The sequence below is a fragment of the Gorilla gorilla genome, chromosome 16, assembly GCF_029281585.2.
Source record: "Gorilla gorilla gorilla isolate KB3781 chromosome 16, NHGRI_mGorGor1-v2.1_pri, whole genome shotgun sequence".
Taxonomy (NCBI): Eukaryota; Metazoa; Chordata; class Mammalia; order Primates; family Hominidae; genus Gorilla; species Gorilla gorilla.
The window spans coordinates 54,375,723-54,399,384 of NC_073240.2; the positions used below are offsets into that span (position 1 = coordinate 54,375,723).

Consider the following 23,662-nt stretch of genomic DNA (forward strand, 5'->3'; position numbering starts at 1 on the left):
TGTTATGGTCCGTGTTTTCCCTCATCTCTATGTCTTTTCAAAGGCCATTTTATGAGGACAAGAGTAACTACTTGTATTTTCAGATAGAGGGGGGTATCCATGAACCACAGCAGTAAGGAACTCTTCTAATAACTTCATGAATGTGAATTATATAATACCTGCACAGACTGGTCTCTCCAACAGGAAATTAGCTTCAAAAGTGAAAGGTCAGCCTCAGGTACATGGGATTCATTCTTACCTAGAAATATACAGAACACACTTATATCTTGAGAGTATTAAAAATGGATAATGGCTTTTAAGATGGGCTGTATATTAGAATCACCTGGGAAGCTTTGTTTTTTATAAACACCAATGCCCAGGTTCAATCTTCCAGAGATTTTTATTTTACAGATCCTGTGGTAGAGGTGGGACAGGCATTAATGCTTTGTAAAAGTGCCACAGATGATTTACATATACAGCCAGAGTTAAAATCCATTTGTGTACATTTATACACACACATACACACACACACACATTTATTTGTAATTCTAATAATTATACTAACACATATTCACATCAAATCAAATTCATTTTTACAGCTTCAACACATTTTTGTTCTTTTTGCTGACCCAAGACAGATCACCAAATCTTACAATTCCTTCCTTATACAAATTCTGAAATTCTACTCTGCCATGAATTAGTCTCTATCACATGTAAAATCAAATCAAAGACTTCCTTTGATTTGTCCTTACCCAGCTATACCACTCTGATCAATAGGTAGAGCACTACTGTTTTAATTTAACTCATTCTGTTATGTATTCTTTCTTCTCTGTTTGCCCTCTCCAGTGTCCTTTCTATTTGCCTTAATGTTCACTGTGAAATTTTAAGAATGAGTGAGTGCTTGGTCTATGTAAACTGGTTCATAGAGTGTCCAGCAGTTTCCTACACAGAAAAGTACTTAATAAGTGCCTTTTCATTAATTGAAAATGTACATATAATCATAATGAACAATCGATGAATTAAGGCTTTCTGATGGCTAAAGTTTATTATCTAGGTGCCAGATCCTGAGAGACAGGGAAGAATGGTAAGGGCTTGTACAAGCGGAAAAATTGTTACTATAATTGTCTACTTAAATTAATATATTGATATATGTTTGACATTGTGGTATCAACTATTTAAATTAGCATTTGTCTGACACACTTTTCATCAAATCCCTATTTTTATATTAACATATGAGGTATATATATATATGAATATATATTTACCACATTAGCAGTCAAGGAAAATGCAATAAAGGTATTGTATACAATGCAATTTGAGAACATAAAAGTAATACATAAGAAACTTCTGACCAATTATTGATATTATTTTTTCCTGATAGAGCATTTAATATAAATGTAAAATGACCGAGAACACTATATAAAACATGTAAGTATGGTAGGAGATTATAATTTTGACATGTTTTCCATTTCTTCATGAACACAGCAGGTAAGAGAACATTTTCTTTTGATCTCTGTTTTTCCTCCCTGTCCCACTTTGTTGACCTTGTGTCTCAACCATCAAAGCTAAGTATTGGTCTCAACTGTAACTACTTCCTAGCATCATGGGGTACTTCACAGCACAATTTAATATGATGTTAAAATTTTAATATGTGATAGAAATGAGAGCCAACTTATCCTGGCAATGTCAGTGAGTTAAAGAATTAATTGCAACTTTAGGGGGAAAGATAAAAGAAAGTATCCCAGGCTTACCAACATTATTCAGTCAATTCCTGCTGACAGAAGTGAATACTGGTTCCTATCAACGTTTTAGATGAGCACCTCGGAGTATTATTTTATTCTTTAGGATTCGGCTTCATAAAATTAATACCATGAAGTCAATACTTCCTTTCTTTAACCTCCCATCTTCCTATTATTTTTTTGAAAAACATGTTTCCCTACTCCTTAGCTGAATTTCAAATGCTTTAAGTGCCAACCTAAATTCCAGAGAGATGATTCTATAGTAACAGTAGCTGCGTAGGCTTTTTGCTGGGGCACCCACAGGAAAAGCAGGGGCCTCCTTGATTCTGGTTAGCAATCCCCTGTCTTTGCAGAAACACTTATATTAAATCTTAAATTCCAATCCCCTTCCCAGTTACGAGTGCTAAAAAACAAACAAACAACAACAACAACAACAACAACAAAACACTGGATAACTAACCCTAATAAGAGTAACTATCTAAGGAGAAAGGAGGCAACACAGACTGGGGCTATTTAGAGGGAATATTATCTGTAATCATAAATGTGAGAAGTGGTCTGACACAGTGGACAGGAAATGGGGTTAGGAATCAGATTTGGATTGGAATGCAGGCCCCTCTACTGAATAGCTGTTTGCCTATGAGTCATCTAACTTCCTTGAGTCCCATTTTTTTTTTAACGGTAAAACAGAGATGCTGCCTCCTACTGTGCAGGGTTGTTTTTACATTAAATGAGATAATATATGTAAAACCATTAACATAATTCTTGGAACATACTAAGCACGAGTTAATTGGAAGCTAATAATAAACTCTCACTTGAAAATACTCTTTTCAACAGTCCTGTGAGGGCCACTGTGTACTGTCATTCAGGTCACCCCATCCTATGGATCATATACTGCACAGCTTTGGAGGCAACATGTGCATTGTATCTGGGATCACATTCCCATTTTACAAATGTAGTAATTAGGGCTTTTAAAAAGTAAAAGACATGCCCAATAGAACACAAATAGTGAATGGCAGAGCTGGATCTTGAATCTCAGCCATCTATCTTATTTATCTCCAAAACCACTGTTCTAGTCATTATTTATCCTTTAATTTTATTTGTCTATTAATTTAACTCATCCACTAATTCAAAAGTTATTTGCTAATTCCTTCTAGATATTGTTCTAGGAACCAGGGACACAGCAATGAATAAAACTGTCACAAAAATATAACTTCCATGGAGCTTACAACTTAGTAGCAGGAGGCAGATGAGATTTTTTAAAGTAACAGATGTCAGATAGATAGTGAAGAGGCTTATGGAGAACAGTACAACAGCAAAAGGGGTAGGGAGTGCTGCTGCAGTGATAAAGTAGCACTGGAGCAAGACTTGATGGATGGTAGCAGGTGGAGGGTGAGCAGGTTGAGCTATATGAAGGTCTAGGGAAAGAACACCACAGGCAAGGGTACAGCTAATGCAAAGGTCCTCAGACCTGCTTGTCATGCTTGGGTAAGAGTAAAAAGGCTAGGGTAGCTGGAATGAGTTAAGCAGGGGGTGAGCACTAAGAGGGAAGGTTGGATGGGGGTGTGAATATGACGACATAGGTAGAGCAGCCAGATCCTATAGGGCTTTCTGTGCTATAGTAAGGACAATGGCTTTTATTCTGAGCGAAACAGAAGCCACCAGAAGGTTATACATAGACGAGTGAGGTTCTGACTTAGTTCTGAATAAATCATTCTGGCTGCTTGGGTGGGAACAGAGTGCAGGAGTCAAGAATAGGAACAGAGAGATGATCAGGAGCCCGCTATGGTCATCCAGGCAAGACAGGATGAACGCTCACAGGGGTGAGGGTGAGGGAAAGGAAGGTTGAGCGGGATGGAGTTGCTGGTGTAGGGGGTGAGAAGCAGTCAGATTCTGGGATACATTCTGAAGGTAGAACTGACAGAATTACTAACAGATTGGATGTGGGGTATGAGAGAAAGGGAAAGTAAAAAAGAATCGCAAAGTTCTTGGCTTGAGCAATTGGTGATTGGAAGGATAGAACTGTCATTTACTGAGATGTCCCAAACTTGGAAAAGCAGGTTTGGGAGATACATTTGCCATATGGCATCAAGAGGAAATCTAAACACTGAAGTTGAGAATATAACCTTCTGAAATTGCAAGAAAATTATCTAATATAATAATCATTTATTTGGTAATAAAGATGATGCAATGAACTTTCCAATAAAACACAATAATAAAATACTTAACATATAAGTATTTCCTTTGCTGAAAAGTTTCAAATTTTTAGGCATTTCAAAGATCATTTGAAATCTATGTTTTATAAATGTTCAAATGTCTATGTTTTAAAATTATAAAATGTTCAATCTATGTTTTTAAATGTTTTATAAATGTCACCCACCTTATTTTCTAAATGAAGAAAGTAAGGCCCAGAAAAGCTAAATGACTAGCCTAAAGCCACACAGCTAGTGTAATCACAAACATAGGTAAAATCTATGTTTTATATATGTTATTTATTTTGACATTGCTAACCAGTTATAGAAAGACTAGTTACATCCTTTCACAGAAAAAAAAAATCAGATCATATCTGTGCCAGTAACTCTCTTACCATTTCGTAAGCAACTGTAGAAGCTTGACATATTTAAAATGTCATTCCCAGCACTTCTCACCTTATTATGTACACATTCCATTCTGAAAGAACTGTTAGAAAAAAGATTGACAGCATATTACTAAAAAGCATGAAAAATTATTTGAGGAAATAAATCAAAGATATGGGTACATGACCACTTTAGCAAATTTGGAAATTGAATACAGATTATTTTGAGCAATATCCTTCACATCAATTTCTCTTGTGAATCTGATTTCCTCACTTTGCTCCCACCTAAAATCTTATTTATTTGTTTATTTTTTAGGCTCCCACCTAAAATCTTAATCCCAATTGACCTGCACATCTTAGTTTGCCAGAATTATCTGTGACCTATGTTTACAAGACAGGCTTTGCTATTTTAGGTTACATGACTACTGACTAATGCAACAAATTTAAAAAACCCAACATGTTGACATCTGTCAAAGAATTATCCTCAGGTATCATTGGAGCCTAATGAAGGCAGGTTTTACCCTAGGCCAGTGTTCTAATCATAGGAATCTTCCAAAACTGCCAGGGATGTTCTGATAAGTAGGCAGGTGTTGCCTTAAAATTCAGTTAAATTATGTGCCCAGCTGTTAAGCACACAAGGATTTCTCAACCTTCACAACCACAGTAAAATCTTTGTTAAATGGTCACATTTGTTGGAAGGATTTGGTGTGACAAATCCAATATACATGATTTTGATTTCTCAAAAAATAATATCTGGGCTCTGACAGCAGATCAAATCTGGAGTGGCTGCAGTAGAGAAGCAGTCTCTAATCCTGACACCTTCATTCTATAATTTGTTTCAATGAATAATTCTTTAAAGAGTCAACTAATGTGTGACAACATTTGAAAAGCTATTTAATGAAAGGCATACCAAAAGTCCATAAGCTTCCCTAAAGTGCACCAGACATCAGACACATCATTTCCATCCTGTAATCTGTACCAGGAATAAACTTAGAATGAAAACCTCTGGCAAACAACTAAGTCCCTCATCTGCTCTGTGGGATCATGATTAGACCAATAAATCAAATTTGTTAGCAGCCTAAGCTTTTAAGAATTTGACAATCACCTACACCACCCACCTCATTTTGTAAATGAGGAAAGTAAGGCCCAGAAAAGCAAAGTGACTAGCCCAAAGCCACACAGCTAGTGTAATCTCAACACTCAAAAGCAACAGTTATTACTAAACTGTACTATGTATAAATGAATCACTAAATAGCCTCTTCTATTTTATTCTATTTTAATATGCCAAAATATAAAATAAATGGTAAAATTTGAGGTATGAAATTTTCAAAGTTTTCCTTCTCTGATGATATAAAAATATATCATCATAAGCATTTACTTAAATGTTTTTGCTCATACTTGATTCACACCATGTAAAATGGATTTCAAGACGTATATGTGTCTATGTATGTATATGTGTATGTATGTATGTATGTATGTATGTATCTATCTACCTATCTATCAACTCATTCAACATCCCACACTATGTCTTTCCTGGCACATATTATGAGAACATTGAATATTTGTTGAGTTAATGGATTTTAAATCATATAGATTTATTGACAAATTATACTCTAATCCCAAACAATTAAAAGGGAGATTTTCTTAAATGTTTTTTAAACCAGAAATTGTTGCATACTTACCCCCCACAGGAAAGAAGGAAGGAATGTTAAAGAGCTAAATATAGCAAATAATGATATATATTTTTAATGTCATAATCTAGTATAGTCAAAATCTCTAGGTATGTCTTACCTGCCAACTCTACATGCCAATTCTAAAGGCATGTTAACTAATTTATTAACTAAAAATAGTCTGTTCAACAAATAAACTATAGTATCTGACTCTCGCAAAGAATCACAATTATTTTCCAATCCTCTTGGAGTTCCAACCTGATTTGGAAGAGTGGCTGTGTATTTATCTGACAAGTCCAAAACTTTCCTGGAAAATAAATTTACTCCTGAATAGTCTTTTATCATTCCACTATTGCATAAATCCCAACCTGGCAACATCAGTGAGAAATTATCTTCATTCAAAGCAAATCCCAAAGAAATAGGACCCTGAAGCTTTAAAATATTGAGGTGCTTAATGCAAAGATAATCTAAATCTTTATTCACTCCCCATGGCAAAAGGCAAGACAGAAACAATTTTGCTGTGTCTATTGTGAGACTGGCATCTACTTTTCTTGATGGCTTAGGCTGCATTTTTTTGGAGATCTTCATTTTCTTCTGCCTTTTAATGCCATCATCATCTTCTGAGAATTTGATGGTATTATCTCCTTGGGCCAGGCTTTCAGTAATAGGCTTGGCTAGTGCCTCTGCTGAAAGAGGACCACAGGCAGTTTTACTTTTTCTCAGTGTCAGTGTCTTCTTCTCCACTGTGCTCTTGGCTCTTCTCAGGACCTCACCACCATAGAATGAACTGGAAGAGTCAACATCACTGAGTGGAGTTGGTAGCAAAAGTTCAACAAGGTTTTCCAGATCAAATAGAAGAATATGAAAGCCCACGTTACTCCATTTTGTCTTCACAGGCAAGACATTAAAAGGTCTTGGGCAAAATTTGGCATCAGTAACCTAAGAGAACAAAAAACATTTGTGTCAAAGTTCTTGCTTATTATTTTATTAAAGATTCCATGATGTTAAAGTGGCATTTTTAAAAAGTATTACATTGCAGAGCAGCTAAAGGCAAGTCATTTCAATTTTTTTGTCTTAGCTATAAAAATTCATTTCTAAATTAAATATTCTATATTCTAACATTCTTTGAAAACTTCTTTTCTTTTTTCCTAAGTTTTATTTTTCCTCTAAATAAATATGAATTATGTCTCTGGAGTAAGACGGCACTAGATTAACATCCTTTAATATAGACTCTCACATCTTTCTACTATTATTGTCATAAAGACATACAAGGACAAGGTAGGTTTGAAAACTGAGGAGAACAAATGTAAGAACGCATGCAAAAATTTATTAAGTATTTTAACAAAAATGGTGGTTCCAAATTTGTTAAAATTGGAAGTAATTTAAATGTTAACCAATGTCATATTGCTCTAAGAAAAACCCAAAAAACTCACCTTGTTGACTTGCATTTGATTTTGCCCCAAAGGCTGGCACAGTGGGTTCCCATACTTAAATTATGTTCTTGCTAATTTATGAGGCATTCCTTGAATACTCTATTCCCTCATATCAACCCATTACTCTCTATACTCTTCCTTGCTTTTTTTCTTCTTTCTAGGACTTAGGATTTCCTTACAGAATATGAAAACTTTATTTCTTTATTGTATGTTTCCTCCACTAGCATTCAAGCCACACCTTTGCAGGAATTTTGTATGTTAGTTGCTTCCAGTGCCTACAAAACAATGCTTCTATACAGCATTATCAAGAGACTCAATTAATGTTTGTTGAATTAATAATTAGCAAATTTATACAATGGAACACCATTTAAATAATTTAAAATGGTGGTGTAAATTACATCGATCGGTGAAAAACATGTTATTAGGCAGACAAAATAATTCTCCTTTTGTAAAATTTTACGTACAAATATATAGATATTTAAAAATTTGACACATATCTCTATCTACATTTGTATATATAAATATACATATATAGGGAACATGTAAATACAAATAAATGAATAAAGTCACAAAGGATATGAACCAAAATGTTAACAATAGTTAACATTTAATTGGGAAGAAGGAATTAATTGGGAAGCAGAAATTAAAATGATCTTTATTTATACTATGGTGTGTTGTGTTTTTGGTTTGGTTTTCTGAAATTTTTTTACAGTGATGATATATTTAATTTTCAATAATAAAAAAGGAAAGTTTAAAAAGAAAAACATTACAAATTATAAATGGTAAAAAATGAAATGGAGAACAAATTATAAGAGCAAATTTGTCAATATAAGGGTTAATATAATTATTAATAAATAATTTTTGCAAATCAATAATAAGAAGAGGCTCTTACAGATGGATGAATGGGCAAAGATAATAACAATTCACAAAACAAATATTCAAAAGTTACAATATGAAAAATTTTTACAAGTAGTAACCAGAAATATGAAATTAAAATAATACCATTCATTGGCCTATTAATTTCACCATTATGTTCATCAAAGAAGCCAGACATAAAAGAATTAACTGTACGTAATTCCATCCCCGTTATTTTCAAAAGACAGGAGAAAACAAAACAATAGGGTTTAAGGATACCTTCATAAACAATAAATCTACAAAGATAGTGGCTACCTTTTGAGGACTGGGAGGTATAGTTTCCGGGGTGCTCACATGTTTTATTTCTGGATCTATGTGGTGATTATGAAGGTGTGTGCTTTATGACAATTCATTGAGCTGTACATTTTTGTGCTGTGTTGTTTACTTTTTTCTATACGTGTTATACATTTCATGGTAAATAAATAATGTAAATGAACTGTTTAAGGAATATTAACAAAGTGCCTCCATTTGGACTAAAAAGTAGAATACGCCCTGATTTGTTTTACCCCTGCATACTGTCAGAAAGTAACCAATATTTGAATTTCATGCTTATAATTTCTTTGCTTTCGTTTAGTGTCTTAACCTTAAATATGTATTCCTATTTGACCTATTTAATTTTGCATGTTTTTGCATGTTTGCCAAACTCCAGATTACATCTCCCACTTATTTAGACCATGTTTAATTTCTTTTGATAGTTTTATAATCACTCAAAAATATGTTTATATTACTTGCCTATCAGTTATTTAGCTCTGCAGTACCTATAACTATGGGCCTCTTAAAATTTATTACTTTTATTGCCTCTGTTTTTTCCTGCAGAATTTTGTCAATTTTCATACTCTTTTTAAAGCATCAACTTTTGACTTTGGTTATCCTCTCAATGGAATAATGTTTTTCTCAAAAGGTAGTCTTGTGTTAGCTTGACTTATTTTCTCTCAGTATTCGTGAAGAAGGGATTATTCTGCAGTCTCTGGCTTCCTCTGATGCAGTTGAGAAGTCAGCTGCTAGTCTGTCACACCATCTGTCTTTTCTCTCTGCTGTTTGATGAGATCCTTTTGGCTTTAATATTCCACTGCTTCGCTGTGATTCTTCTAGGTGTGGATGTTTTCCCCCAGTCCTCCACTGTATCTGAGCCTCCCCATCTTTCATTAACTTTGTGAAGTTGTTGGGCTTATCCCTTTGAATATTTTCTCTTACCATCCCATTATCCCCTTATGGGACTCTGATCAGGTATTTGCCAGAGGCTCTATCCCCTTACATGTTTTTCAACTCTTTTGTCTTTCTGTACCTCATGTGGGGCAATCCCTTCAAAATTTTTCTTTTAGTTTGCCAATTGTCTTCTCACCTGTGTTTAATATGTCCCTTAAATTGCCCATTGAGTTCCTAATTTTGATTTTTACATTTTTCATTGCCAGACCTTCTATTTGGTTCTTCTAAAAAAACAAAATGGTCATTTTTATAGACAGCTATTTCTTACTCATATTTTAAAATAATTCTTATATTTTTAAACATACTTATTATACTCTGCATCTGTAATTAAAGTTTCTAAAATCTTTGTGGATACGGCTCTGCTTTTTTATTTTGCCAACATTTTCCTGTTTCCTTGTATGCTTTATAATTGTGTGTGTGTGTGTGTGTGTGTGTGTATGAAATGTGATCAGTGAGAATCCTTTGAGATATATGTGACAGTGCACTCTTTAAGAGAGGATTTTAGTTTGTGAATACCAGGTATCCAGGGGTACTACCAAATAGGGCCCTCTTTAAACAAAATTTTCAGCTTCAAAAGTTTTCATTCCTTGAAGGTGGTGTGAATTCTGACTCAAGATTATGGTTATTAATACTTAAGCAAAAGTACTTTCCCCCCTCCATCTAGGGCTGAGACCAACAAAGACAAATATTTTTATTCTCTTCTTGTGTGAAAAATATTGCTCACCTTGGTTGGCTTTCTCACTGAATACGCATCTCTTAGAGGACAACGAACTTATGCTGTGGTATCCCATCCGACTTCCTATCACTGCACTGGACCTGGAAATTCTCTCTTTTAACCTTTATAGTGGTTTAAACTAAAGCTAAATGTACCTGAGGATTAGCAAATGCTCTTTCAGCCTTCTCCAACCTGTCTGGAATTGTGCTCTCGTTTTGCTTTTTACCTCTAAGAATTTCTGTAAATTTCTTGTTAATTCTAATATGCGTTATTTTCAAAGATAAATTTTAAAATAGCTTACTCTTTATTTGTAGAGAAATGAACAGGACTGATGTTCAGACTATTAGCCAACAAACAGATAAACATTGGATTTGCAAATACCATTAAAAATTGAATATTCAGTTTTGATAATGGAGGGAGTAAATGGGCATTCTTATACACTGCATGCAAGATTATTGTAAGTTGGCACTTATTTTATGGAAGGCAATTTGGCAACATGTATCAATAATCTTAAAATGTTACAAACTCTTTAATGCAGAAATTATTTTAAAAATAATTCCTAAAGGTATAATTATAAATATGCACAAAATCATATAAAAAATGGTCATTGAGGATTTTGCTGTTTCAATAGGCTGAAAATAACTTAAATGTCCCATACAATAGATTTGGCTGAATATATTATGGCATATATATATGCAAAATACATTATGACATACATACATATGCCAAAAATTCATATATATTGTCAATGGAAAATATTTAAATTTTTAAAAATATAATCCCATTTTCTATAAAATTACAGATTTCTTAAAATATTTTCATCATATTTATTTTTTAAATTTCTAGAAAAACTTATATTTTACCATACCAAACAAAAAGCTCTTCTAAAAATAGTAATCAAAATGGCCAACCCAGAAATAAACCTAAATACTTACAGCCAACTGATCTTCAACAAAGCAAACAAAAATATAAAGTGGGGAAAGGACACCCTATGCAACAAATGGTGCTGGGATAATTGGCAAGCCACATGAAGGTGAATGAAACTGGATCCTCATCTCTCACCTTAAACAAAAATCAACCCATGATGGATCAAGGACTTCAATCTCAGACCTGAAAATATAAAAATTCTAGAAGATAACATTGGAAAAACTCTTCTAGACATCAGCCTAGGCAAGGATTTCATGACCAAGAACCCAAAAGCAAATGCAATAAAAACAAAGATTAAACAGCTGGGACTTAATTAAACTAAAGAGCTTTTGCATGGCAAAGGAACAGTCAGCAGAGTAAACAGATAACCCATAGAGTGGGAGAAAACCTTTACAATCTATATGTCTAACAAAGGACTGATATCCAGAATCTACAATGAACTCAAACAAATTAGCAGGAAAAATACAAACAATTCCATCAAAAAGTGGGATAAGAACACGAATAGAAAATTATCAAAAGAAGATATAAAAATTGCCAACAAACATATAAAAAATGCTCAACATCACTAATGATCAAGATAATTCAAATCAAAACCACAATGCAATACCACCTTACTCTTGCAAGAATGGCCATAATAAAAAAATAAAAAAATAATAGATGTTGGCTTGGATGTGGTAAACAGGGAGTGCTTCTACACTGCTGGTGGGAATGTAAACTAGCACAACCACTGTGGAAAACAGTGTGGAGAATTCCTTAAAGAACTAAAAGTAGAACTACTATTTGATCCAGCAATCCCACTACTGGGTATGCACCCAGAGGAAAGTAAGTCATTATATGAAAAAAATACTTGCACAACTATGTTTATAGCAGTACAATTCTCAATTGCAAAAACGTGGAACCAACCCAAATGCCCATCCATCAACGAGTGGATAAAGAAACTGTGATATATATATATATATATATATATATATATATATATATATATATATGATAGAGTACTACTCAGCTGTAAAAAGGAATATGACCTGGATGAGATTGGAGACTATTATTCTAAGTGAAGTATCTCAGGAATGGAAAATCAAGCATCATATGTTTTCACTTATAAATGGGAGCTAAGCTGTGAGAATGCAAAGGCATAAGAATGACACAATAAACTTTGGGGACACGGGGAAAAGGTGGGAAGGGGATGACGAATAAAAGACTACAAGTGTGTGCAGCGTATAGCTCTTGGGTGATGGGTGCAACAGAATCTCACAAATCACCACTAAAGCATTTAATCATGTCATCAAACACCACCTGTTCCCCAATAACCTATGGAAATAAACATTTTTTTAAAAAAGAAACTATCATCAGCGTGAAGAGACAACCTATAGAATGGGAGAAAGTTTTTGCAATCTATACATCTGACAAAGCCCTAATATCCAGCATCTACAAGGAACTTAAACAAATTTACAAGAAAAAAACAAACAACCCCATTAAAATGTGGGCAAAAGAACAAGAACAGACATTTCTCAACAGAAGACATTCGTGTGGTCAATAAACATATGAAAAAAGCTCATAATCACTGATCATTAGAGAAATGCAAATCAAAACAGCAATGAGATACCATCTCATGCCATTCAGAATGGTGATTATTAAAAAGTCAAGAAACAACAGATAATAGCAGGGCGTTAGAAAAATAGGAACAGCTTTTACACTATTGGTGGACATGTAAATTAGTTCAACCACTGAGGAAGACAGTGTAGCGATTCCTCGAAGACCTAGAACCAGAAATACTATTCGACCCAGCAATCCCATTACTGGGTATATACCCATAGGAATATAAATCATTCTATTATAAAGATACATGCAAGTGTTGTGTTCATTGCAGCACTAGTCACAATAGCAAAGATATGGAATCAACCCAAATGCCCATCAATGATAGACTGGATAAGGAGAAAGTGGTACATATATACCATGGAATACTACACAGCCATAAAAAAGAATGAGATGTGTCTTTTACAGGGACAATGGATGGAGCTGCAAGCCATTATCCTCAGAAAACTAATGGGAAAGAAAAAACAAACACCCCATGTCCTAATTTATAAGTGGGAGCTGAACAATGAGAACACATGGAAACAGGATGGGAAAACACACACAGTGGGGGCAGTCTGAGGAGGGAGCAGGGGGAGGGACAGCATCAGGATAAATAGTTAATGCATGCTGGCCTTAATACCTAGGTGATGGGTTTCTACAGGCACAGCAAATCACCATGGCACACGTTTACCTATGTAACAAACCTGTACATCCTGCATATGTATCCCAGAACTAAACTAAACTAAAGTAAACTAAAATAAAGGGCCCTAGGGGAAAAAAGAAAATGTCAACAATAGATATGACTAGCCAAATATTTTTAACATGTACTACCCTCCCCGCAAAACAGCTGCATTGATCAAATTAAACTTAAAAGCATAAGAACAAAATTCACAAGATCAATAATCAAAGGCTAATATTTTAGGCATATAAAGAACTCACATAAATTAATTTGTAAAATACTCATACCATCACAAGAGATAAACAAAGAGATAAAAATATTGTAGAGAGAAATAGTTTGTAAATCATTAGTCTCAAAAAAGTGTAAAATATTGTATACTATACGGGTTTTGATTTCTTAATTAACTAACTTTTTTTTTTCAACTTTTATTTTAGATTCAGGGGCTACATCTGCAGATTTGTGGTTTGGGATATGATTGATCCCAACACCCAGGTACTGAGCATAGTACCCAATAGTTGGTTTTTCAACCCACAGTCCTCTTCTTTCCTTTTCCATTTAGTAGTCCCCTGTGGCTATTGTTGTCATCTTTATGTTCATGAGTACTCATTGTTTAGCTTCCATTGATAAGTGAGAACATGCAGTATTTGACTTTCTGTTCCTGTGTTAATTAACTTAGGATAATGACCTCCAGCTGCATCCATGTTGCTACTAAGAACATGATTTCATTCTCTTTTATGGCTAAGTAGCATTATATTATATATATATATACACACACATACACATACACATATACACACACACATGTATATCACACTTTCTCTATCCAATCCATTGTTGATGTGCACCTAGGTTGATTCCATATCTTTGCTATTGTGAATAGTGCTGCCATGAACATACAAGATCACGTGTCTTTTTGGTAGAACTTTATTTTCTTTCCCAGTAATGGGATTGCTGGGTCAAATGGTAGTTCTTTTTTAAATTCTTTGAGAAATCTCCACACTGCCTTCCACAGTAGGTGAACTAATTTACATTCCCACCAAGTATAAGTATACACTGTATACATTCCCACTTATAAATATACACTGTATAAGTATTCCCTGTTCTCTGTGGCCTCACCAGCATCCATTGTTTTCTGATGTTTAATCATAGCCATTCTGACTGGCATGAGATGGTAACTCATTGTGGTTTAGAGTTGCATTTCTATGATAACTAGTGATGTTGAGCATCTTTTCATATGTTTCTTGGCCACTTGTATGTCTTCTTTTGAAAAGTGTATGCTCATGTCTTTTCCCATTTTTAATGGAGTTATTTATTTTTTGCTTGTTCAATTAAGTTCCCTATAGATTCTGGCTATTAGACATTTGTTGGGTGCATTGCAAATATGAGAAGACCTCTGAAGTGATGGCTAGAAGAAGGGTAAGAAGGTATGCATATAGCGTGAACTGAGAAAATTTCAGAATGGCTGAAAGGTAGAATACGGGAAGGTAGAGAATGAGCTACACAGAAGAGATGAGGGCCAGATTACATAGATCCGTATAAACTCTACTGACTACTAAATGCATTCTAAGAATAGTTATAACTCTTCAAGGGGTATTTAAGAAAAGAAGTCATCTACTCACAAACTATAGCTGTGGTTTCTTCTGGATTACTGGTTAATCAAGCTGGCTGAAGGCAGAGTTCTGCCCTCCTATGCACTTCCACTTCCTCAAAGCTATAATCTCTGTCTCAGCACCTAGATCTCCTCAACTTCTGGGCCAATCAAAATCACAGCAATGATTCGAGCAATATTTCTTGTTCTCCTCTTATTATTTTGTGGTCCACACAGCCACAATAGGCCTAGTGCACTGCCATAAGCAAAAATCCTAAATTTGTGTTCCTAAATATGGTCACCTTATCAAAGAAGCAACTGAATATTTTACATTATTTTAAAATCATAAATGTTATTCCAAATTTAATTAACATACAACAGAGTTGGCTTCCATTTGAAAACAAGTCCATTAGATTATAAGTATAAATTGTTGCTATGTTTTAATGTATTAAAATTATTAAACATAATTCCAGCTAGTCATCACTGTTTGAAACTTCAGGAAGTATATGTTAAAAGTCTTATTAACAAAGGGTCTTGAAAACATAATGACTATCATTTTGGATATAAGTAACACAGAAAAATGACAGTAAATGCCCATAATATATATTTTCTGAGTTTTCACATTTTATAGATTGGGCAGACACAATATTCAGTAATGTTTAGCAAAGGCTGTAGTTAATATTAACTTTATTTTTATGTTACCTATATGCAATATATTTCACAGACAAAAAGTCTATTAAAAGTAGCATGCTAAATGCAAAAATACAAACATAATTATGTTAATTTTAGGATGATAAAATATATCTAAAACATCATTCTAACGGAAGTGTTTTGGAAACATTCATTAATCTGATTGCAATTTTTAAAAGTCTAGAACAAGTAATTAAATGCAAGAAGTATTTTATCCCATCTATGCCACTGCAAAAATGTGAGGAGTAAATACAAATTTTAAGTGATTGGTTTACATGTTGTTTATAAAACACTATCGGATTGCCTGACAGATAATTCCCTAACATGTGATTTCCAGGTATTGCATCATAGACAAGGTCCTGGTATTTTCCTCAAAAATCATCACTTTTACTACTACTCTCTGAAATCCCAGGTTGAGGAAAGAGAGAAGGTATTGTTTACAATTGGTAAAGCAAGAGGGTGGCACTAAAGAACAATCCATTCCAACCTCTGAACTTTGGAGAGTTTGGGAGTAAAATAATGCTGATACATCTACATGTGAATGCCATAAACAGCAGGTGGGGAGTAGGCAAAGGCACACAGGGTTGAATTCTTTGTCTGGAGTAGAAAGACTTTGGGAAAAGATACTGACTCTGAAAGTCTGCAAGTAGAATCCCAGGTGGCTGGCAGGCCAAAATTATTCCTCTACTACCCACAAGAGCCCAGAATAATTAAAACCAACGCCAATGACACGAAATGCAAACTGTAAGCAATCCAAAGTACATATAAAAAGGAAAAACAGAAAGGACCAACTGTTCAGACAAAAAAAAATGTAATAGGTGTGAAAGTACAAGTCTAACACTTTTATCTGAAGAACAAATAAGTGTATTGATTTATTTTCTTTTTCCTTCAGCCTACTATGTTCTTCTTCCTTTTCTCCCTGATTCAGAAAGACGAAACGCTTAAACAAGACTGGTTTTACTCTTGGCTTTTGAAGGTAGAAACGTACTTTCTAGCAACATGTTCTGATAACTTCTTTCTCAAAACATTTTGGATTCCCCACTGAGTTTGTTATGAAAAAATTTGACCTGCCCAAGCTACTGTTACCGGGGGTCCTTGCTACCAGAGCTCCCAAGATGGCGGTGGGCGGCTTCCAAAATGGCCGGCAGGCCACTTCCAAGATGGTGGCAAGCCTCGTGTTCTCTGACCTGGGGTTCTAGGCCTTACGGATTACAAGGAATGGAACCTTGGGCCACGCGATGAGTGTTATAGCTCTATTAGAAGCTGTGGGTCACGGAAGAGAACAGTGGGACCCAGTGACTAGTGTTCAGCTCAATCAGGACGAACCAGGCACTTAGCCAGGCAGGAAAAATGACAAGCCTTTAGCCTGATTGGGAGCGGCAACGGGCACCTTGCTGGATCAGGAGCACAGTGGACACCCTGCCGGATCCAAGGGATGGAAGTCAGTGGCAGGTCTGCGAGGCGGCAAAGAACAGTGGTGGACGGCGAGTGAAAGCTCAGCTCCAGCCATAACAAACACGGACCAGAAGAGTGCAGCTGCAAGATTTAATAGAGTGAAAACAGAGCTCCCATACAAAGGGAGAGGACCCAAAGGGGGTTGCCGTTGCCGGGCTCAAATGCCTGGGTTTCTATCCCGATCTTTGTCCCTCCCACTGTGCTCTCAGGCAACAGATGATTGGCTATTTCTTTACCTCCTGTTGTTGCCTAATTAGCATTTTAATGAGCTCTCCTTACTATCTGATTGGTCCGGTGTGAGCTAAGTTGCAAGCCCCATGTTTAAAGGTGGAAGTGGTCACCATCCCAGCTAGGCCTAGGGATTCTTAGTTGGCCTAGGAAATCCAGCTAGTCCCATCTCTCACTACTACAACCATAAAATAGATTGGGTAACACTGATGCTTAAATCTGCCCTCATCTTCTCACTTTTGTCACTTCGTACAGTAACACTTAATATAAATATTTAAATACAAAGTTAGGAAATATAGGCAGCAGCTGCTAAAACATTTTAGATATTTCCTTATATTCCTGAATGAAGAATTTAGAAATTGTCTGATTTGACTCTTTCTCCTCACACTAAGGAAAAATGAGAGAGAGAAGGGAAATGACTTGTTCTAAGTTACCCATCTGGCAAATAGCCCAACCAAGATTCCCAAGTCTGTTTCTCCTAAGATGACATTATCCACTTAGATTCTTCAAAGAATGAAATAATATTTCTTATTTATTATTTTTAAAAGATACAAGGGTCTTCATTAGCTAAACATTCATTTTACAATACACCACAGTCACTGAGCTGTATAAGGAAGGAAAAGTCATCATCATGTGAAAACATTCACTAATGAACTAGTCACATATAAAATTAGTACCTAAACACTCTTTGCCTTATAACATAAAGACCTAGCCCCATCTATTAGACTTGGACTGGTTATCTGATGATGCAATTCAATCGTAGAGTAGATAGCAAATACAGTTAAAGATGCAGGATTACACTAACAGTGACAGCAGAACTCTGAGTCATAACCAATGCCATTGACAAAAAACGATGTAGCAGAGAAAACCAGATAACTTGAGAAAACTAACTCAGAAGCTTCAAATGAAAAATGTTTTAATGTAAAGTGTATAAGTTAGGCCTGTGGAAAGCTTGATTATCTTTTAAATTCTTTTCTAGAACAAAACTCCTTAATATTCTTATTGAAATTCAAACATGAAATAAAAGATGACATATTGTGAACCATACTAAAAACATTTAATTAGAAAAAAACACACAAAACTCACTTGATTCATTATATAGTCATTTAAAAAATTAGTGCCTAATTGCAATCATAAATCTATGTTTTTCTCAATATAAATAAGCTATATTATTTTACATGTTTAATTTCACTTTTAAGTTAAAATAAAATACTTTTTAAAATCCCCTTAATAGTTCTCCACTCAGCTAACTCATCAGATTATCTATGCTCTCCAATCTCTCTGACCACCAGTATACCACTTTCTACTTTCTGCCTTCTACTCATAGCAACTGAGATATTTACTTTCCGGTAATTTTAATTCTCTTTGTTCTCAACCTTCTTTTCCCAGTTGTGCTTATCACATTAATTACATATTTTAATAAGCTATGTACAATTGAAGAATTCTGTGTATATAATTTAGTTCCTAAGAAAACAAAGTTTAGTAATCTGTAAGACCCTATGGAATCTGCATTCTAGTTAATCTTCAAGTTTCTAAATTACTTCTACATTTTAAGTAAATAAAAACTATAAGTCACAGCTGAAGCATTAGAAGTGTAGTTAATGCAAAGAAAAAAATTACAAAATTTAAACTGAATCTATACTCAAGGGAAAGTACCTCCATCAAAAGGTTTATAACAATGGAAGTTTTTCAAGTGAGAGATGGCACAGATGATATTAAAAAAAAGTTGACACCCATGTATTGAATACTATATTACTGAGAAATTATTTAATGATTAGCCTACATCATAAGTTTGACAGGAAAAGATAGTGTGATTTCTTGATATGGAAAATTTTCTGAGAAACAAGTCTACAATGTAGATAAATTTATAGCCTAACTTATAAGAAGTTAACTTTAAAACTTATGCCATAAAAAGGTAGAGAATATGGTACTTAGATACAAAAAGAAATTACAGTAGATGCTTACATCTTTGCTGTTAAAAATTTCAAATAACTAAATTTGTGTTATGACAAATTAACAAATTCTAAATATTTTGAAAATATGAGTTGATTTCTAGTCAAGATGGCAAAGTTTAGACTTTGAAGTAAACTAAATTTTTTAAATTCATACCAACAATAGATTTTTTTTTAATTAAAAAAAAACTTAAAATGTTTAGCTAAGCTCAAAAACAAAATAAACAGCTTGGAAGACCACAAACGGAAAGAAACACAAAGTGCTAAGTGAAGTTAAAGTCACAGGCCTGCTTACCAACAAGTCTATAAGCAGATAATAAGGCTTTAGAGTCAACTTCTGAGGCTAAATGTCAGGCCATTGGTGGGTGGACAACCTAGAAAAATCCTAATCTAACTTTTAACTCAATCAACCCATAAGCTAGTTCACTGATTAGACAGACATACACCGAATATTAATGCAGTCCAGGTACCATTCTAGACTAAAGGCCTTGACAAGGTATGCAGACACCTACCTAAAACCAACAGACAATATCAGCTGAGGAGAGACAGTGAGAGAGAGAGAGAGAGAGAGAGAGAGAGAGAGAGAGTGAGAGAGAGAAAGAGAGAGAGACATAAAATACAGCAAAACAAAAAACCCAAGAGAAAAAATTTTTCTCTAGAAATGAGCTTGCAAACCAAACTTCTATAACACAGGGAAACTAATACTCAGAAAGATAGCTACAGATATAAAAGCTGAAACATATATTAACTCCAGATAAAATCAGTGCCACAGAAGGGACTGAAAATGTATTATTTATGACTATCAAAGAGAAATCAGAGGAATGACATTCATAAAAATGACCACGAAGTTATGGAAGAAAAAAAAAGTAAAAATAAAATGAATAAAAGAAAAAGAAAGTTTTTAGAAATATTAGGAAAAGTATAATAATTATATTTAAAAATATAGCAGGGGCAGAACTTCTAGGTTAATTAAGTTAGGTCCACTGAAAATATGCTCCTTCAAAAAGGCAAAAGATCTCGAGAAATAACCAAAGGTTTGTGACAAGGATCTTTTCTTCCCTAGCAAAATGGCTGGATGTCAGTAAAAACAGTGAGTGTCCTAGCACTTTAATTTGCCTTATTCTCATTGCCCCTCTCTAGCTCCACAGTCTTGAAAATCAGCAGTTTGGCAATCATGGTAGCTATGAAAACCAGCAGCCTACCAGCCACTGGATGAGGCATATATGTTTGGAGACCCTCAAAAATCCACATCCCCACAAAATTGGCAATATTTCACCTGCCTCCCAGCTCCCTGAGGAGTCCCATTTACCAACCTTATCATTATTTGGGAAATTTACAAATATGTGCAAATTAAACAATACACTCCTAAATAATTAGTGGGGAAAAATCAAAGTAATGAAAGAGGGGTATCATCACTGATCTTACGAAAGTTTTTAAAAAGATCTCAGAGAAATACTATGAATAGCTATCTGCCAGCAAATTAGGAAATCAAGATGAAATGGACAAATTTTTTAAAAGACATAAACAACCAAAACTGGCATAAGAAGAAATAGAAAGTGGAACAGACCTATACCAAGTAAAGAAATTGAATTAGTAGTTAAACATCCTTCTATACAGAAAAGACCAGGTCCAGATGACTCCACTGTTAATTTCTACCAAACATTTAAAGCAGAGTTAATACGAGTTCTTGACAAATATGTCCAAAAAAATAGAAGTGGTGTGAGAACACTTTCCAAATCTCTCTAAGAGGCCAGTATTACCCTAATACTGAAACCAGACAGAGATATCACAAGATAAGAAAAGTACAGACCAATAACCCTTATAACTATAGACACAAAAATCCTCAAGAAAATATTCACAAAGCAAATCTACCAAAACCTAAAAATAATTTTACACCATGAACAACTAGAATTTATCCTACATATAGAGTTGACTTAATACACAAAAATCCATTAACATAATATATCATATTAATAGAATAAAAAACAAAACATGATTATCCTAATAGATGCACAAAAAGCATTTGAAAAAATCAAGCACAATTTCGTAATAAAAAACACCCAAGAAACTAGGAATAGAAAAGAACTTCTGCAATCTGATAGAGGTTATCTGTGGAAAATCCACACCTAACATAATACTTACGGTGAAAAACCAAATGCTTTCCTCCTAAGGTCAGGAACAGGACAAGTATGTCCTTTCTTGTTAGTTCTATTTAACATTGTACTAGACGTCCTGGATGGGGTGATCAAGAAAGAAAAATAAGTAAGAGGCATCCAGATTAGAAAGAAGGAAGTAAAACTGGCTATATTTGCAGATTACATAATATTGTATATAGAAAACACTAAGGTATCCACAAAAAAAACCTATTTGAACTAATAAATGAGTTTAGCAAGGTTGTAGTACACAATATCAATATAGAAAATTGATATTTTTTGGATCTGTGTTCCTGCCCAAATCTCATGTTGAAGTATAATCCCCAATGCTGGAGGTGGTGCCTGGTGAGAGCTGATTGGATCACAGGGGCAGTTTCTAATAGTTTAGCACCATCCCCCCCGCTTGGTACTACATAGTGATTGAGTTCTCATGAGATCTGGTCATATAAAGAGTGTGTGGCATTCCCCCTCCCTTGCTCCTTCTCCAGCCACATGTAAAGCAGTCCTGCTTTCCCTTTGCCTTCTACCATAATTGTAAGTTTCCTGAGGCCTATTCAGAAGCAGAAGCCACTATGCTTCCTGTAGAGCCTGCAGAACTGTAAACCAATTAAACCTCCTTTCTTTATAAATTACCCAGTTTCAGGTGTTTCTTTATAGCAGTGCAAGAACTAACACAGAAAATTGTCACTGAGGAGTGGAGCATTGCTGCAAAGATACCTGAAAATGTGAAAGCAGCTTTGGAATTGGGTAATGGGCAGAGGTTGAAAGAGTATGGAGGCCTCAGAAGAAGACAAGAAGATGAGGGAAAATTTAGAATTTCCCAGAAATTGTTAAATGTTTGCGACCAAAATGCTGACAGTGATATGGACGGTGAAGGCCAGGCTAAGGAGGTTTCAAATGGAAATGGGGAACTTATTGGGAACTGGAGTAAAGGTCACTTTGTTATGCTTTAGCAGAGGGTGGCTGTATTGTGGGTTTGCTCTAGGGATCTGTGGGACTTTGAACTTGAGAGTGATGATTTACAATATCTGGTGGAAGAAAGTTCTAAGGATTGAAGCACTGAAGATGTGACTTGGCTGCTTCTAAAAGCCTATCTCATATGAGCAAAGAGAAGTAGAGAAAAGAAATGACCTGAAATTGGGACTTACATGTAAAAGAGAAGTAGAGCATATAAGTGTGGAAAATCTGCAGCCCAGCCATGTGGTAGAAATGAAAGGCCCATTTTTCAGGGGAAGAATTCAAGCAGGCTGCACAAATTTGCATAAGTAAAGAGGAGGCAAGTACTAATAACCAAGACAATGAGGAGAAGTCTTCTAAGACATTTTAGGAAGCTTCATGGCAACCTCTTCTCATCACAAGCCCAGATGCCTGTAAGGACTAAATGGTTTCCTGGGCCAGGACCAGGGCCCACTGTCCTGAGTAACCTCAGGACACTGCTCCTTGCATCCCTGCTACTCCAGCACCAGTTGTGGCTCAAAGGCGCCAAGATATAGCTTGGGCCACTGCTTCAGAGAGTGCAAGTGGTAAGCCTTGGCAGTTTCCATGTGGTAATAAGCCTGAAGATGGGCAGAATGCAAGAGTTGAGGCTTAGGAGCCTCTGCCTAGATCTCAGAGGCCATATGGAAACACCTGGATGCCCAAGCAGATGTCTGCTGCAGGAGTGGAGCCCTCATGAAGAACCTCTACTAGAGCACTGCAGAGGGGAAATGGGGGGTTGAAGCCCCTACATCTAGTCCCCACATAAGGCACTGCTTAGTGGAGCTATGAGAAGAGGGCCATCATCCTCCTCCAGTCCCCAGAATGGTAGATTCACCAGTAGCTTGCATCCTCAGCCTGGAAAAGCTGCAGGCATTCAACAACAGCCCATGAGAGCAGCTGTGGGGGCTGAACCCTGGGAGGCCACAGGGGTGAAGTGGCCCATGGTCTTCAGAGCCCACCCCTTGCACCAGTGTGCCCTGGATGTGAGACATGGAGTCAAAGGAGATTATTTTGGAGCTTTAAGATTTAATGACTGCCTTGCTGGGTTTCAGACTTGCATGGGACCCGTAGTCCCTTTCTTCTGACCAATTTTTCCCCTTAGGAATGGGAGTATTTACCCAATGTTTGTACCCCCATTGTATCTTGGAAGTAACTAACATGTTTTTGATATTACAGGCTCATAGGTGAAAGGGAAGAGCCTTGTCTCA

General features: G+C 35.4%; 1 protein-coding gene across 2 annotated transcripts in view; it reads right to left on the reverse strand.

The window, feature by feature from the left end:
• The window catches only part of WDR72 (WD repeat domain 72), a 244,812-nt gene that overhangs the window by 94,242 nt on the left and 126,908 nt on the right, over positions 1-23,662 (reverse strand). For both annotated transcript variants that reach the window (XM_055363066.2, XM_055363068.2), the window contains 3 exons: positions 6,082-6,899; positions 4,303-4,394; positions 159-238 (listed from right to left, as the gene is read on the reverse strand). In XM_055363066.2, coding sequence (XP_055219041.2) covers positions 159-238; positions 4,303-4,394; positions 6,082-6,899 — 990 coding nt within the window. The remainder of the gene's footprint in view (positions 1-158; positions 239-4,302; positions 4,395-6,081; positions 6,900-23,662) is intronic.